The sequence below is a fragment of the Gobius niger genome (genome assembly GCF_951799975.1).
Source record: "Gobius niger genome assembly, chromosome: 4".
Classification (NCBI taxonomy): Eukaryota; Metazoa; Chordata; class Actinopteri; order Gobiiformes; family Gobiidae; genus Gobius; species Gobius niger.
Window position 1 is genome coordinate 25787916 of NC_136855.1, and position 17655 is coordinate 25805570.

Genomic DNA, 17655 nt, shown 5'->3' on the forward strand with positions numbered 1-17655 from the left:
GATGTATCTGTACCCCAACCAAGTCAATATTATTACCACATCTATACCACCAGAACAGAAAGTAATCACGTGTATTAGGTTGGGACATATTTTCTAGGATTTCATTTAAAGTTCCCATGAGTTTTGAGCTTTTATACATGCCTATATCAAGATTAAGATTTTATTTTGCTGGAAAAGTCTTTGGTTTAGCCTCCAGGGGCAGCATTCCTGCTCCACGGCACGGGGAGAGCATTACTCAAGAGCATCGACTGTGCTGTGTGCTCTAGATCGTCCTAGCACACACAAAGATCAGCGTAACCATGGTGATTTGAGAGTAGGCTGCTTTTGTGGCTCTGTAAAAGGGTTAAACTTGAAGTCAGCTAATCCTTTAATCCGTGAGCATTTGGTCGACAATTTCACTGAGTTGGATTGGAAAGAACGGAGTTACTACAAGGATCGTCCTGTAATTTACCATTAGGTAATCTGATATGTGTTATTTACAACAATGTAGATGTTGCTGCATGCAAAGAACAGTTAGCAGCTCTGAATAATTCAGCTGAAGTCATTAATCTAAGTCAGTTCCGGCCACTGCGCACTAAATTTGCTTAAAAATATTGCATCAAATAGCACAGCAACAAAATGAAAGTGGGTGATTTTTATTGACAGTGTAAAAGTGCAGAATGGGTGGAGAAAAGTGTCAGGTGTGTTGTGTGACAAAAGAGTTTAAGTTGTAGAGAGACCAGCAATGTTTGGGAGACAGTAGGCAGGGGCAGAGCCGGATAAAGCCGACTTTAACATCCTGGTGTAATGAGCATGGACAATGATAGAAACAGTTTAAATGTAAATCTGTACCAAGGGGCGTGCTGGGTAATCGGGAGAGTCGGGACGTTTCCCGGTGGGCCGCGTTGCTTTTGGATCGGCCCGCTAGTATGAAATAATCAATTAATAACAGACTCACAGTTGTGCTATTCCAGGCCTAAAGGCTTTAACTGGGCTGCACCAGGAGCCTGGGCTGCTGTTCCAGATATAAATTAAGTAACACAAGCGTAATTGTTATCAAATAACAACTCATGTATAAAATTAAGAAAAAGAAATTTGCATCAAACTTCTCAGTCATTGTGGCAGCGAGATACCATTTGACTTCTAACTCAGAAGGGCGTTTAAGTGGAACGCCCCTCCACTGAAGTTCAAGTTGGTACAGTTCAATCCAGTGGATTCCACCCGAGTAAATAGGAAAAGGTAGTGAAAGGTATAAAAGTGGACAAAAATACTAAATATTTTTATCTAGATAACTTTTGCAGATTGTGGAGTTGTATCAGGCTCAGACTGTGTGAAAAGAGAAATTGTCAAAGTAGTATTTGTGCCAACAACCTCTTGTACTTGAGACCAGCGCCCTACAACTGAGCTGTAATTCCATACCCTAATGGGTCGGTCTAATTCTCTAAATTCCTGGGCCGAAATGAGGTCCCAGCGTGCCCCTGATCTGTACTGATGAATGTATTATTTTAAAAAAAGGTTGCCAGTTCAATAAACTTGCAACGAGGGGACAATTCCAGTGTAGCAGTGTTCAAAGCTATACCATGTAATCTGTTCATGGAGAAGTCTAGAGGGAAAGGCAACGTCTGATTGGTCACCAGAGGCACTGACTCACAGCGCGGATATTCACCAGAATGCTACATTTTAAGTAGAAAGTGAAATCGATTTATAAGTCATGCTTACCCCAGGCAATGATTCTGGGCACGCCACTGTATCTGTTGTTTTTAGCACAGAAAAATTTAAAATGGGGAGCGTGACTCATTGGGTACAGTATATTCTTGATACTGTTACGGCAAGGTAGTTTGTTCTGCCTGAGATTATGTTTAAATCTGTAGAGTATTAGGTGTGTTTTCTTGGGATCACAGTATCATAGATAAGGATGGAACAATGACAAGCAACTATTTTTCTAACTGGATTAGGGAAGAGTTCGTCAGAGTGGCTGCTCATGTTGGGTGACAAAGGTCAGACAGGACACAGTGAGGGGTTAGAACATGTGAGTGCACTGAGAAGAAGGAGCCAGGATTCATGCAGTTTGTGAAGAGGATATGAAAGTCAGTGCTTCAGATGTGACAGCAATAACCTGTTTAGATTAAGATTAGTCCACTGACATATTTGACACAACAGGTCGGCTGTGTGTGTTTTTAAAGCACTATACAAATACATTTGGATTGAATTGGACACAGAGCTGGCTGTGGCATTCCATTTTTTGTCTAAATTCATTTCATAATTTACTATACTGTATTCTGTGACTAGAGGCTAGAAAACCAACCTCATTAAGTTGATAGTCTCTTTAAAGCTCCTTTTCTGAAATAAACCAATGACTCATTCTGACGTAAGATGACTCTTTGTGCTTCATTGGCGTATAACAAATCTTTCCCATTTACGTGGCTTACATTTCAAAGCAACTCCCAGGCTCTGAACATTTGCTCTTGATATGCAGACAGCATTACACCTCTATAATTCTTGGGAAATACGGAAAAAAGTAAAGTTATGTGACTTATTTAATAATGCACTTTTATATGGAAAATTTAGACAAAGACAAAAATTCATCAGAGGAGCCGTTTTCTCCTAGTGAGTGTTATGCTTAAGCAAAATAAGTAAGAGGACAAAAAAGCTGCTTCAATGCGGATTCCCGATATTTGCATTTCTACAAAATATACTTACAGCTAATATTTCCTTCAAATAACCTTAGATTAATAGGAAGGAAAGCCCCCTCCATATGAAATTGCAGTCTAGCAGAACGGGTCTGTCCCACTAACACCTGCCGCGATGTCCTTCTCTGTCTGCGCACTGACCTCCATCTGCTGTCTTCACTTGACTCTAGTGTAACTGTGTGTGCCCTGTTTATACAGTGTAGTGCCAGCTCAGTCTTTTATGACTCAGGGACTGTCTCCACCCATCACTCACAAGGAACAAAACTAAGGACTACATGTTCCAACTCGTTGCCATTTTTATTTAATTTTTTTCACTTTTCCAAAGTCTGAGATTCTGATAATGGTGATTGACTCAGACTGATTTAGCTCGCAAGTTCTTGGCAGGCTTTCAGAAACATGGTTTTAAAGGACGGTTTTAAGTACAAAAGAAGTTAAAAGTTATCAGAATGCACAGGACACTGCTTGGATGACTCTGGGCCTGGACTTTTGAGTGATAGTGACTCGAAATGGACTGTGACTTCATTTTTTAAAACTCAAGCTTGGACTATTCAGAACATGTACTTAGACTTGGACTTGCAAATTGAAGACATGAACTCAAACTCGAACAGTGAGGACTTGAGGCTGATGGTTGGACTAGACTACAACTGTGGGTGTTGTTTTACTTAAAGTCAGCCTTTCCTCTTCCTGTGTGTCAAACAAACACTGGATTAGTTCTGTGTAAATCATTAAAAGAAGCGGCCAGAATTAGACATAAAAGCACACGATTGCATTCCAGCATTATAAACATTGATTGCATATTTGCACCATTTTCCCTCATTGCTCACTTTAAAATAAATTGAATAGCAGTTAGCACCCATGTTCTTTTGCGGAGTAAGTCCCGACGGCTCAGTGTTGTGTGGAGGCAGTGGATTAAAAAACCCTTTGATGTTGTATGTTAAATCGTGCAGAGATGAATACATTTCAGCTCACTCATTAATCCACATTTTCACCGTATATTGCATGCTTCTTATTTCCATGTCGTTGGACAGGTACACAGATCTGCAAACTCCAAAACACAGTCTCCATGCAGTTTTGTAATGGTACTTCATTTGGACGATCTTAAAATGTGTGTACAGTGAATTAAGTGTTGATTTGAAAACATGAATTGCAGCCACAATATTGTTTCAGTCTGTTTAACTACTACACAAAGTCAACGTTGTGCAGCATCTTTCACTATTATTGTATAATTGGAGTTGCCATTTGACTCCAGTTTTAACCAGGGTGCCTAGTCTTCCTCTGATAATGTGGCATCAGAACAAAATATTGAGTATGACTAAAATTGTAATTATCACTTCAACAGCGTCGCGATCATCCTGAAGTGGTTTTCTTGTAATTGGCTTTCTAATTGCCCTTTCTTTCAATCTCTTTCAGTATTATGCTCCATTGGTTCACATGTTTTCTTCTTACCCCCGTTCCATCTCCGTACAATGCACTTCCCTCGGGGCATGCTATGGAAATGTTTAATTGTTCTGAAACATCTACACTGAGCTGGACTACATGACTCAGGAGTCACGCGAGTTGACGCATGAACCCAATCCGCTTCTCTGTTCCACCCCTGTACTCCAGCTCGGGCGCGTCTTTCCCCTCTCTCTCTCTCACTCTCCCCGTCGTGAACACCAGAGAACACAGGCTGCTTACTTTCAGGGCATCTGGAATTATGTTTGCTGATGATTGTTATACGTTTTGGCTGTTGAATGAACGAGGAGGCATCACGTACGAAGCGACACCCACAATTCTTCACTCTTCTTTGGTGTTCTAATTGAAAATTTGGCCGCTTTTATCAGATATATTTATAAAACAGTAGCGCAAAGGCTCTACAATGCCATCCAGTGCGTTGAGCATGTATCAAGCAGCGACGATACTGCTGCTATGTGATAGTTTAACCATTTAAATTTATTAAACTTGACACTCATGGAGCACAAAACAGCTTCCTATGCTTAATCTCTGGGAGTTGATATACATACCACATGCATATGACTCTTGAGTAGGGTTGGGTACCGTTACATATTTTTCGTACATACCGGGACTTTAACGGTACAGATACTCAAACGATACTTTTTCCGATATATATACTAAATTATTTGACTAGAACCAGAAAACAGGGCAATAATGTGTGGAAGATCTGCCAATTTACATTATCGGGTAGAAGAAATGTTCAAAAATTGGGAATATTTTGGGGGGAAATGGGAGAAAACTGGAAGAAATTGTGGTAAAAATAAGGAAAAATTATGTTTAAGAAATGGGGAGAAAATGGGCAAAAAATTGGAAAAAATTGGGAATAAATTGGGGGAAAATGGGTGGGAAATAAGCAAAAATTAGGGAAAAATTGGGAAAACAAGAAAAAATTGGGGCAAAACAAATTTTCAAAAATTGAAGAAAATGGGGTAAACATTAGGCAAAAAGTACAAAGAAATTGGGAAACCAACGAAGTCACTTCCTATAATGCTGTCCTGGGACCAACAGCATCAAAACTTTGATATAAAGATTTTTTTCCTTTCGATACTTTTTTTTTTTTTTTTGATACCTGTTGTACCTAAACTTTTTTTTTAGATATCAAACTGGTATTGTGTAACGGTACCCAGTCCTACTCTTGAATACACTTACTGTAGAAAGTGAGCCTGGAAATAATGATTGTGAGAAAAAAGGTACATTTAACTAAATTGTTTCAGTTTTATTTGCGTTGCTAGATTTTGCCACTGTTCTGAGACATTTTTCTTCTTCACTGACTTTTGAATTTTAGGATTAAGTGCTGAAAAACGATGCCTTTATCTAAAGTGCAGTCTTTGCTAACCTACTTGTCTGCATTTTTGTTTTCTGATTCACAGAGCATGATAAGCACCGCCTATGCAAAAGTACTGAATATATGAATCTCCACTTCAAAGTCAAATGGTTCTATAATGAATATGTCCGTGACCTGCCGGCCTTCAAAGGTGTCCCGCCCGAATATTCTCTGTAAGTGTCTTTCATTTATATTCTTACACTCCTATCTTCTTAATTATCACCCGTCTTTAGCAGACAAGAGATTGCCAATGTCATCTATTTGTCCTTATGTTAGCACCAAGACTCAATGAACCTGAATAATGACAAGAATGATGTAACAGACACTGGTGTGAATACCAAGTGATGGGAGAGTCTTTTTGACTTTTCAACATTCTCTCATTAGGCTGTAGGAAGACAATAATGTACTGAGTGAAATGTATCAAGCATGTAAAACTAGTTTATATCTGGCCTGATGTCATGTCACTCTACCTCCATTGCCCACTCCGGTCACAGAAGGGCATGAGCTGTAAACCACATGTGAGTCATTCACTGCACAGCCTGAGTCTTTCCATATAATTGTGTGCGGCAATGCAAAGCACAGATAATGCAGGTGGAGAATGAATTGCCTGGTCTCTGGCTGCCAGTCTATCAGAGTAATGAGTCCCCGTCCCCCCGTTGCAGCACTCCCACTTCCCACTTCCCGTCTCCTCCAGAAATCTTGGTCCAAGCCTGTACATGTCATGCAACCACCCACACACGCTGGCGTTTTAGCATCTTCACTTCACTTTGGCCACACCCACTGTAATATATTAGCTAACGCAGCAAACGTCCTCGGCCAAGGGACAAAGCAGTTTCATGGGGACATTTGTTGCTTTGAGGACAAGCTCAGGGACCATATTAAACACGGAAGTGAAACAGACAGAACGGCATTATTATTCCAGGAACAAATATTCTTCCTTACTCAACTCTTGTGTCCCTGGCCTGTCCTCAGCTGTCCTCTGTCTGACTCGGTCCATTCTGTCGACAACCTGAAACCTGATCTTAAAGCATGTCTTGGCCCAGACCACACTTCCAGAGCTTTTAGTGCTTCTCTCCAAACATTTGACATTGAACTATTAGCAAAAGAAAATTTGCCTCATCTTTTTTGTATTATCATATTAAATGTATGGTAAATTTGTGCCTGGCGTGACGAAGAGCTTATTTTTATTTTAGGTGGTTCGAGCCATTTGTGATTCAGTGGTTGGATGAGAATGAGGACGTTGCCATGGATTTCCTGAACGGCGCACTGGAAAGGGACAAGAAAGATGGGGTGAGCGCCACACTTAATTATTGCCTGAAATATTCTTTTATTTATTCAACCAAGCCACTTATGGTACTTTTATTACTTTGCAAGGGCAGCCGGCGAAAAAGGAAGTGCACCTCTTGAGAACACAGTTTTGAGGATAGAGAAATTTAACACTGCCAAAAACATCTCCAGCCTCGAGGCAGTGACAGGAATATCAATGTGGGCATAAACAAGAAATGGGAACACCAGAGCTGTAAAAGCCACTTAAGGAAATTATAAGGAAAGAAAAATGTTGACAAGGCTTTCACTATGACCTCTTTGAAGTTAAGCATAACTAGTTATCAATTTCTTTTTTTTGTCCTTTGTCTTTTTATAGACAAAGCTAATCCAGTAAAAAAGCAAAAAAGCAAAAGATTAAGTAAAAAATAAACAAAAGGAGCTAAACTCCACGATGATTCAGTTTATAACTTAATTGGTGTATCCTTGAAAATAAATGCATTTCAGTCGTTTGAGACAGACAGCTTGATTTCTAAAAGCAATGGGTTATCATAAATGTATGATTCATCAATACCCTCTCAGTACTACAGTTTGTCCTCACAGTGATGTTCAAATCACTTAATTAACATATCCTTTCACTTCTCCTTAATGTGTATAATTAAACAGAGCTCCAAGGGTCTATTATCGGTGTCTATCAATGTCATTAACACTGTATATATTCACCAGTGGACTCCATGTTCCGTCATTGATGGATCTCTGTTATTAGGGCTGTTAACTCAGCAGGTTCCTCTGTGTGCACACCTATTTGCAAATTTCAGTGGTTAAGATTCTGTGGATTTTGACAGCGAATCATGAAATACTGGACATTTACATATTCGCCTTTTCTTTCGTCTGTTCTTTGCAGTTCCAGCAGACGTCAGACCACGCCCTGTTTTCCTGCTCGGTGGTGGATGTGTTCACGCAACTAAACCAGAGCTTTGAGATTATCAAGAAGCTGGAGTGCCCAAACCCACATGCTCTGGCTCATTTCATGTGCCGCTTTGCGAAGGTCAGGTTCTTTAAATAGTCCTTGAGGGACCAATAAGTCAGCCATTGAAGAGGTTAGCATTGATCTAACATACATGCATTCTTTGCTTTAGTTGATAATGCTCCCCCACTCATTAGGAACTGCCTAAAGTTCAGCTTCAGCAGTTCAGTTCATTCTCTTGTTTTTGTCCCTACCCTGTGACAAATGGCCTGCTGCTCAATTTGCTATTTCTCTGACTAACACTAACACTCTTTCTGAAGACTGTTGTAACACAATTATCTATAAAATGGGAGGTGCTGCTGCCACTAGCATCTTCTTTAAAAAGGCTACTCCGGCCTCTTGGACTATACAGCTACATTTAAACTAGAGTGTATGTAAGAGTTGTGCTGAAGGAGGATGAGAAATGTACAGTTTGATATGTCGGTGGGATTGTTGGAAGGATTGGCTTTCATTGTTATTCTGTGATGGTTGAGAGGATGATAAAAGCAGGGATCACTGTGGACTATAGTTTCCAGATGACATTGTGACCTGTAGTGAGATCAGAGAAAAGGCAGAGGAAATAAAGGTATGTTCTGGGAAGAAGAGAAATGAAATTTCCATTCAGTAACAGAGAATACATGTGAGTGAATGAGAGTGGATACAGGGGAGTGTGGTCTAAAGAAAGGTATTTGCGTGTGCCGACATGAAAGGTCAATACTTAATCAGTGTGCATCTTCAATGTTTAATTATTATTTCTTTGGTGATTTACGCAGGTCAGACAAGAATCTCAAGGACTATGACATTTGTACATGAGTGATACCTCATGTTGTACAATGAACAAATAAACAACTCAAATGTCATATCTTTTGTTTCTTTTGCAGACTATCAACAAAGTTCTTTTGCAGTATGCTGCAATTATGTCCAAGGACTTTCACTTGTATTTGAATAAAGAAAATGTGGTAAGTGCCCACACACAAAGTTTCCCTGTGTTTTAATGTTTTAATGCAAACATCGCAGCTTTTCTGTGATGTCCGCGGTTGGCATGGTAACGCTGAGGAAGAGGTTCAGTAAAGTCTATTCTTCTCTGAGCCCTTGTGATGCACATAGAAGTGTCTCTATTAACCCGATGCAATTATTCATCATACAGCTTGCAGCTGATGGAGAAAAGTCATTGGTATTTTCAAGGCTCTCTGTCCATTGTTTAATGTGACGGATGACTACACACTAAGCCTTGCGTGTGGCCTAATTACTGCACCAGTCTCAGAAGTATAGGAATGAGATAAAGAAGCAGAAGCACTGGAGGCAGATGTTTCTCGACTCTGTTGACAGGCTCATTACAACTGTCCTGGAGAAAACAAGAAACGTCCCTTCCTCCAGACATCTGATGGAAAAAAGGAATACCACTCAGATGGCAATGTGCACTGGCACAATAGCATCAGATTGAAACCGTGCCTCAAGGCCCATTTGACAGTCGTTTACGTAAGATAATAAAGCAAGACATCTGCACTTTAGTTTTGCTATTGAGGAAATACATAATGTATAATTATACTGGTGAATTTATTGTGAGTTCATGCCAACTCTAACTAGAACACTATTAACACAGTTATTAGAAGAGAAAACAAAATGATTTATCAGAAGTTTCACTAATTACAGCATATCAGTAAACAGATTTGAATGCTTTTTCACTCTTTTATCCGAGCTGAACAATTTATTTATGGACCCAACTACTTGACAGGGAAGTCACCAATCATCCTATTCTCCTCAGGGAGATAAATCTGTTATCCATTATATTTTCTGTGTTGAAAGTTAACACTTGGAGTACACAAGTGTCACCCGTGGTAGAAAAAAGGTTGAAGGATTGGTTCATAGAACCCAGTGTGATGAATGTTTGCAAGCTGTCCCACTTGTGTTGTGGTGTTGCCCGAAATCGATACTGCTTGACATATTCAGCGCAGACATTTCTCTCCAAGTTATTTAATGTATTGCGTTTCCCCACTGACTGTGGGCTTTCTATGGAAAGATCAACTCTCTGTATAGATGATGTGTCAGGGAATCACAACAAATGGATTTTACAGTTGATTTCACAGAATATGTGGCCTTTTATCAAATTCACACTTCTGTACAGTGTTAATAGCTAGAGAAAATAATTGTGATTATTAATGACGTCTGTGTTTCCTTCACAGCCGTGCATTCTTCTCAACAACATTCAGCAACTGCGAGTCCAACTGGAGAAGATGTTTGAGTCCATGGGTGGTAAACAGGTCTGTATTCTCAAAGCACAGCGAACTTTTGCTGAATGTCTCTACCCGCTCGTCACTCCCTTTAACCCTGTACAGTCCTGACGAATAAACTCCATGGGCCAGATATATCCTTCAAGACAAATAAGATGGCATGAAACAACAACAGTGAGCCCAGTGTTGATACAATGTTCTAGCCTTACACATACCATATGCTATAGTTAGTTATTGTCCTTTTCCCATATTGTCTGGTTAATTATTTCAAATGGTAAATGTATAAATGATTGCAAGCATATTGTTATTCAGCAAAGGGCAGATTTTATGCCGAGGGTAGATTTGATGTTGGCTATTATGAGGTCTTAGTCTCAGAGCAAAGGTACCCTGCACTGTTATATCATGATTATGTAAATGACATTTATCTTGTGACATTTATGTGAACTCTTTGCGCACTGTGATCATCGAACAAACTAATCTGATCGTGTGTGACAGGACCATCTATACTATTTTCCCTCTCTAATGTCCTTTGGCACACACCTGAAACTTCATGTGAAATCCTTGTAGTTGTGGTGCCCTTTCCCTGTCGACCGAACTTACATGCATGTCTAATGCCTGTCTTGCCTTTTTTACGTTGTTTACCTCTATACCCCCCTTTTTTTATTTCTTCTCCCCCCTCTGTTCTGTCTCTCTCTGTCTCCAGGAAGAGGGGGTTGTGTACTTCTGTAAGGTGTGTTCATTATAGGATCCGTCCACACTATCTTTTGCCATATACCCAGTGTTACAAACCAAAGCACATAGCCTGCCCCCCCCCCCTCCGTCCCGCCACCCCTCACTCCCCCTCCCCTCCAGCCGCATGTGCCACAGAGCATACAGGGAATCATCCACGCAGCTCTCGGGATAGCGGAAACTCATCTCAATTCCTGCTTTTTATCAACTGCCCACTTCTCTCTCCATGGTTAAGTTATAATATTTATTCAGAAGTGTGTGGTTTCGGTTTGATCATCACAGCTTTGCCAGTCTGCATCCAAATAATGCTGCACAACGGGGTGATGAGATTCTCACATACGTACATTAGTTCAAATTGTTTATGACAGTGAAGTGAAAATGCGGTTGTATCTCAAGAGTTACCTTGCACTTTTATAGGTCTGCAAAACAGTGTTCATTACAGAAAATTTCCAATTAGCAGTTAACTCTCAAAGAGGCAATGTAATTACCGGGAGTTGTTATCATTGCTTTACCAATAACAAAAGATTATCTCGCCCACATTTAGTGATATGTGGACTGATCCCTTGATTACTATGGGATTTTAACACAGTGTAGAGGCTGGTCCATTTTACCTTTTTATTACTTGGCACATTGCCTCATTTTTGGAATGACAAGCTGCTGGTGAATTGACGTTGTTGAAACAAACTATGCTGCCAGTTGCACACTGTAGATAGGCCACCAGCCAAGAGGTTTGTTCACTGAGGGCTCACAGTAATTGTCAGTGACAGAGCTGCCATGCAGAACCCAGGTGCGACGCAGACCCTTATATCAACTATTCATTTGCATCAACTGCAGCCTGTATAATGCAAAGGGTCAAAGCATCAAATACATGAGATGCTGGGTGTTGTCTAGTTTTATTTTTGAAATTCTTAGACAAAAACAGCTCTTAACCCACAATGTCTTTAAAAATGAAAATGTTTTTAATGTTTGTAGAAGACCATTTGCTTTATAGCTCCATGGTTGTGACAGAGACTGTTGATAGCAAGTAAGAAAAGTGCAGGCGTCTTATTTAGCTCGAGTGAAATGAAATCTATACTGTCACATTCGCAATTCATGGGATTGTCTGCTTCTCTGAAGATCTATTAAAGCTTTGGTATTGACATTTTGAAATTGAGACTCTGGTGAGCAGATTTGGGACAAAAGCAGAAAAACGAGTGATGAAGGTAAGCCTTACAGTTTTCAGCTGTCCTTATGACTCATTCGGCAATCCAAGGTCTATTTAATAGCATGTGAGCATTTTTATATAAATATATTTCTTAATGCTTCTTGACATCAGAGAATGTAGCTTTTCTGCTCAAATGCAAGATCTTATCTGCGCAGTGACATTTTCAAACAGGAATATTTGATGTTCTCTGCCTACATCAGGCAGCTTTACTTATAAACATTAAGGATCTACAGAGAGTTGTCAAGTATTGGCACAACCAATAGAAAAGTATTGCATACATTGTTTTGCATTATCCATTATTTAGCCTGTAAAAGCAAGGCTCTACATTAGCAGTTCTATATTTTAAGCCGTTATCACGGCTATTTTAGTGACAGTGGCAGCATGAGGATGTGCGCATGTGAACACACAATTTATCACATTCATGCTGGAGATAAAAGCATGTCTGGTGAATAACAATGTCTATAAAAGGTTTAGTTTACACGCCCGCTTCCCAGCTGAGCCATCCACCATTAAAGTGTGTGAGATGAGCAGCTCCATGGCTAAGCTTATCGGACCTAATGTGATGATCTGTCATGCATGTGGTGCCGAGCCTGGCCTCACACATCCATCTCAGGCACCGCCGCACTTGAGCTACGTGTGTTCTCCACCCATCGATATTTGGACATTTGTAAAAGGCCAATGCACTGCGTGTACCCTGTAGCAGAAACAGAGACTCAATGAAACTATCAATACTCCACAGGTCATAATACAGATGTAGTAACACCTAATTACTCTAAACCAAATCAGCTCCTCCACTATTATTACAATGAACACCAAATGGGCAATGAACAAACATGCACACGTTGTGACTTGTTTGTACCAAACATGCCAGAGTAAGTGAAAAGTGAACATTTTGCACATTCACTGGTTTTGATTTGACTTAACTCATGGTGGTATGCTTCTCAGCAGTGTAGGACAGCTGTATTCCTGATGTTAACAGTGTCAAGGCTTTCTGACAGCATCCTCACACTACATTTTATTCTTAGCAGTGTAACAAATGCCCTTCCATTTTAGAAAGCACTTGCTGCTTGCTGCTTTGCTGACACCGTGTCTCATGACTCGGCAAGCAGTCATTATGTTGGGCACTCGGAGGTGAGCTGTCCATTGGTATTCTGCTGGTTGTTCAGCACAGATGGCGCACAGAGCGAGGGGGAGGCCACCGCTGAGCCAGGGTACTCTCCTCTATGCGCTCCCTCCACACCCCGGCACCGGCACCCTCTCCAGAGCAGCACTGTTGTAGTCAATGTTGGCTGGCACAGAATCCTAATGAGCCTCTGCTTTTTGTCTCCTTCTGACAGCTGGATGCAGAGGCCAGTGATCTGCTGAAAGAACTGCAGAATAAACTCAACACAGTGCTGGACGAGCTCAGTGGAGTCTTCGGCTCCAGGTTTGGAACTCACCAGACCACATTTGCAGATGTTTGTTGCACCCCACTACCAGAAATATACTAAACTAAAAGCACCTCTTAGCTATAACCAAACAAGCATTACTTGAACCGTCAGAGAAGTCATGGTAGAGACAATTAGTATGAACTTTGTGACACTGCAGTTTTGCAGTCTATGTGATTCGCTAATTGCAACCATTCAAAAGACAAATTTGTGATTCATTATTAGGTTCAAAGTAAAAAAAAAAGCAGCATCGCACACTCAGGAAGCCGATGTCCAAGTTATATTTACTCAATAGATAACGTTTCGGCCGGGTTTTCTTCAGATCATTGTTTCTTTTTTGTTTTTTGAACGACACTGCATGTAATTATTAGATTCAACATTGATGTGAAAAAGCATGGTGGGCTATGTCATTATTTTATACATTGACTTTTTTTTGGCTAAAGTGCAACATGACAGTAAGACCACAAATGTTTTCTAATTGGCTCACCCTAATAACTGTTCCTTGACCCCACTGTTTTGCCCACAACAATCCAAGGAGTAAACAAATGTTGTATTTTGTTTGTTTTTGCAGTTTCAAACCTGTAATAGAAGACTGTGTGAAACAAATGAACACTGAACTGGTGCAGATGAAAGGGCCAATCAAAGGCAGCAACCCTGCGATGGATGCTGAGACTGTTCTTCGACCGCTCATGGACCTTTTGGATAAGAAGTAAGCAAACTTTAATAAAAATATTACAAGAAAGGTGGACTGTACAAGAAATAGCTTCATTCTCATCCGGTTTGTTTATGAAAGAAGCAAATTGGCTGCTCTGTTACCTTGCATGACTTTCTGTTGCATATAAGAAATTTAATTGAGGTTGAGGAGTTCAGTCAAAACAAAAGCCTGATGATGATGATACACAGGCGGAGAAAAGTATGGGTTTGTTTATAGAAATGCCAATATAAATCCTGTATGTTATGCCCAGGGGCTTGTTGACACACTGCATCAAGTATGACTCAAATGTACGATGTGGCAATGGCTTTTATTCTCTTCTCCAACTACGCATGTACGTGCATTTGTGCAAGAAATCTAAAATGCGTCTGCAACATGCGTCATACTAAAAATAGTAATAGTAATGGTTGTGAACAATTGTTAAAAACATGTGTAAATTCTTCTACTTTTAATACATACTGTAAATTGAGTGCTTAATTATCAAAATAGGAGGGATTCTGAAATGGCAAGTACTAAGTAACTCATGTCCTTACAGGCCATAAGCGCCACTGCAGGAGTCGTAGCATGTTGTGGTTTTTTACTCATTAATTGCCCGTGAGAGTAAATACTATGCTGATAGAAAATAAAAACGGAGAGAGGGATATTGTACATCCAATTACACAATGAAGATCATATTTTTTCACTCAAACTTGGCTGTAAGTACAGTTTAAAGTGGCGCTAGCCCGCAATTAGCTTTGCCCGTTAGCCTGTTAGCCTCTTCTTCGTGATTCCATATATGGCCAACACAATTTTATGCTTCAGGACACACCCAGCAATATAATGTGTAAAAAACGTTAGTGGTGACTAAGCTTTAGTTCTTCTAGTTCGAAGTGAGCCCCCGCATTTGTTTTTTTCTGTGAAGCTTTTATATAATTCCAAGGTTGCTGTTTATAGACCCTGGAAAAACAAGGAAGAATAGTGACAATGGAAATTCTTTATTTTTCAATGGGATAGTATTTTCTCTTTCTGATGTCTGCCTGCTGAAGATTTACATATTCAACTCCCACATTGCCCATACTCTGATCCTATTGCAAAGAATGAGGCGGCTGCTTTTGTCACCGATGTATTATTTGTGAACGTCAAGGGATTCTCACACCGCATGTACTTTTATGACATTCTTGAAGGAACCAGAGCAATGATATGGTTCAGCCGAGCTCAGAGAATTGCTTCGGGCCATTTGTCGAAGCAACATTGAGGCCAGTGGGGTATTACGGAGAATCCTCTTAATGATATGGAAATTCAAAATCCTTCCTCCCTTTTTTTATTTTATTTAAGACTGTGCTTGTATAGTCGAGCAAGATTAAAACAGGACGCTTCGGTATTTGTGTCACAGGTGTTCGTCATCCGTGTTAAATGTCAAAATCTGTTCTCATATTGCTCTTGGATTTTGTCTTTTTCAGCTTGATGCTCTTCGCCAAGATCTGTGAAAAGACTGTTTTGAAGCGTGTCCTCAAAGAACTCTGGAAGATCGTGCTGAACACTATCGAGAGAACCATCGTTTTGCCACCGCTGAGTGACCAGAGTGTAAGTCCCTCTGTCTTTTTTCCATTTCCTCTCTCTCATATCCATCTTCCTGACCTCCCTCCTCTTCTCCACCTGTTTCTACTCCCTTCACTTTCTCTCCATCTGTTCTGCCCGCTCACAACGCTGAAATTATTGGACAGGAGATTACAGCGCAAAGGGGGGATATTCTTTCATATGGTTAATCTTGCCACAAACCAGGGTCACACTTTTCATTTCTGTATTTTGTCATTTGCAGATTGTTTTACTTTGTTTCATTTGTAAAATTAATCCCGTGACATAATGCCGGTTTCTTCTTTCCACTGTGGATATTTCACTTCGCCAGCTGGAATTAACATGAATTAATAATAACAGCATATATATTTTTCTCTTTTAAACAGCAAGGGGCTCAGATGATCTTCAGCGCTGCCAAGGATCTCGGACAACTTTCCAAATTGAAGGTAATATGACAACAAAAACTGATATATGTTGAAAACCTTCTTCTCGGGTTCCAGGTTGAAGAAGTAGTATCACTGAGATGTAAATATCCCATTGTATTATCGGAAATAGACATAAACTGAATCTAATGATGATGCAGTTTAAAGTGATTGGATTTAGACATTATGGAGTGCATTTAGAGAGCAGAAGGGGATTTTTAAAATGCTGAGCTCAAAATGGTGCGAGTGGGTGCAGCAGCAGATAGTTGTGGGTGAGGCTGCTGCACATATGGCACTGTTTTGTGACACTGGGTTGTGGGTTCTGGTCCCGGCTCCAATGATTTGCTGAATGTCTTCCCTGTCTTTGGCTGAGGCTCGTCTTGTCCTTGGATCAAATCTTTTTTTTTTTTTTTTTGAGTTAGTGGACAGTGGATTAGAGGCTCGAGAAATGTCCAATTGTTATTCCCAACATCTGTAGCAGGATTATCATTTGTCATGTGGTTCTTTAAAAAGCTTCTGCATAACGGATTATCACAATACAAAAAAAGCACCTAAGAAATTATGTACCATTTAAAGTCATTTGTTTTAATGGATTCATATATATACATACATATATACATATACTCAAATATATTATCTGCATTCTAATTTACATTAATTTGGTATAACCATGAAATGACTAACATTGGAAAAAAACAGACAAAGTGAGTTTTTTTTTTTAAATGTAATGCACATTGTTTTGAAGGAACATGCTTTTCGAGAGGAAGCCAGGAGTTTAACTCCACGCCAGTGTGCAGCCATGGACTTGGTGCTTCCCACCATAAAGGTAAGCATTACTTTTTTGTTTAAAACTAAAGCTCTATGGGCGACTTGTGAAAAGGGCTATACGAATAAGCTTACATTCCAAAACAATGTTTTATGTTCAAATGCGGTAAAAGAAATAATCCATTGTCAGTAAGAGTGAAACAGTGAGATGCCACAAAGCTTCTAACCAAGGAAAAGGAGTTGAAGCTAATTTACTGCTATGCAGCTGTTTGTTGTCAAGGGACAAGAGACAATTTCAAGATCAGAGTTCTTCAGGGACAAAAGAAGAGTTACAGCGTGGAGCTGCTGAGGGCTTATGGCATCATAAAGTGCTGAGAAGACTAATTGATTTATATGTCTCTGAAGACACTACCTGCAGCTTTATATCACTCACGTGGCACTTTTCTGTTCATCAGTATTCCAATGAACACATTCGCCTAACGCTCTTCATAAGGGAATCAAACAGCTGACACACGCAAATTGCATTTTATATATAAAAATACAGTTTGACCGTTTTAATTCTTGAAAATTTTTTTTAGAATTCCCCCCAATTGTAAGAATTATCTCTATCATGGTTACATAAGTCATTGTTAATCCAAGACAGCTGAAGGTTATTATGGTACATGAGCATTTGGTGTGTGATTGATGAATGAATTAGAGCACATGAAGCTCTTTAGAACACTGGACATTGAAATGAAATGTGCTCCTGGTACACTGACTGTACTTCAGCACAGACTGACTTACTGACTAATAACAGACACATGTGTTAGTGAATCCATGAGGACTGTTCAATTGCAATGCTATAATCATAGCCAT

At 39.9% G+C, this 17655-nt stretch overlaps 1 protein-coding gene across 3 annotated transcripts in view; it reads left to right on the forward strand.

Moving 5' to 3' along the window:
* Window positions 1–17655, forward strand: part of unc13c (unc-13 homolog C (C. elegans)) — a 78135-nt gene that overhangs the window by 53154 nt on the left and 7326 nt on the right. For 2 of the 3 annotated variants that reach the window (XM_079554562.1, XM_079554563.1), the window contains exons 19-29: window positions 5534–5660; window positions 6681–6777; window positions 7655–7798; window positions 8638–8715; window positions 9940–10017; window positions 10691–10717; window positions 13258–13346; window positions 13919–14056; window positions 15499–15622; window positions 16000–16059; window positions 16781–16861. In XM_079554562.1, coding sequence (XP_079410688.1) covers window positions 5534–5660; window positions 6681–6777; window positions 7655–7798; window positions 8638–8715; window positions 9940–10017; window positions 10691–10717; window positions 13258–13346; window positions 13919–14056; window positions 15499–15622; window positions 16000–16059; window positions 16781–16861 — 1043 coding nt within the window. The remainder of the gene's footprint in view (window positions 1–5533; window positions 5661–6680; window positions 6778–7654; window positions 7799–8637; window positions 8716–9939; window positions 10018–10690; window positions 10718–13257; window positions 13347–13918; window positions 14057–15498; window positions 15623–15999; window positions 16060–16780; window positions 16862–17655) is intronic. The other variant, XM_079554564.1, reaches the window with a different exon arrangement.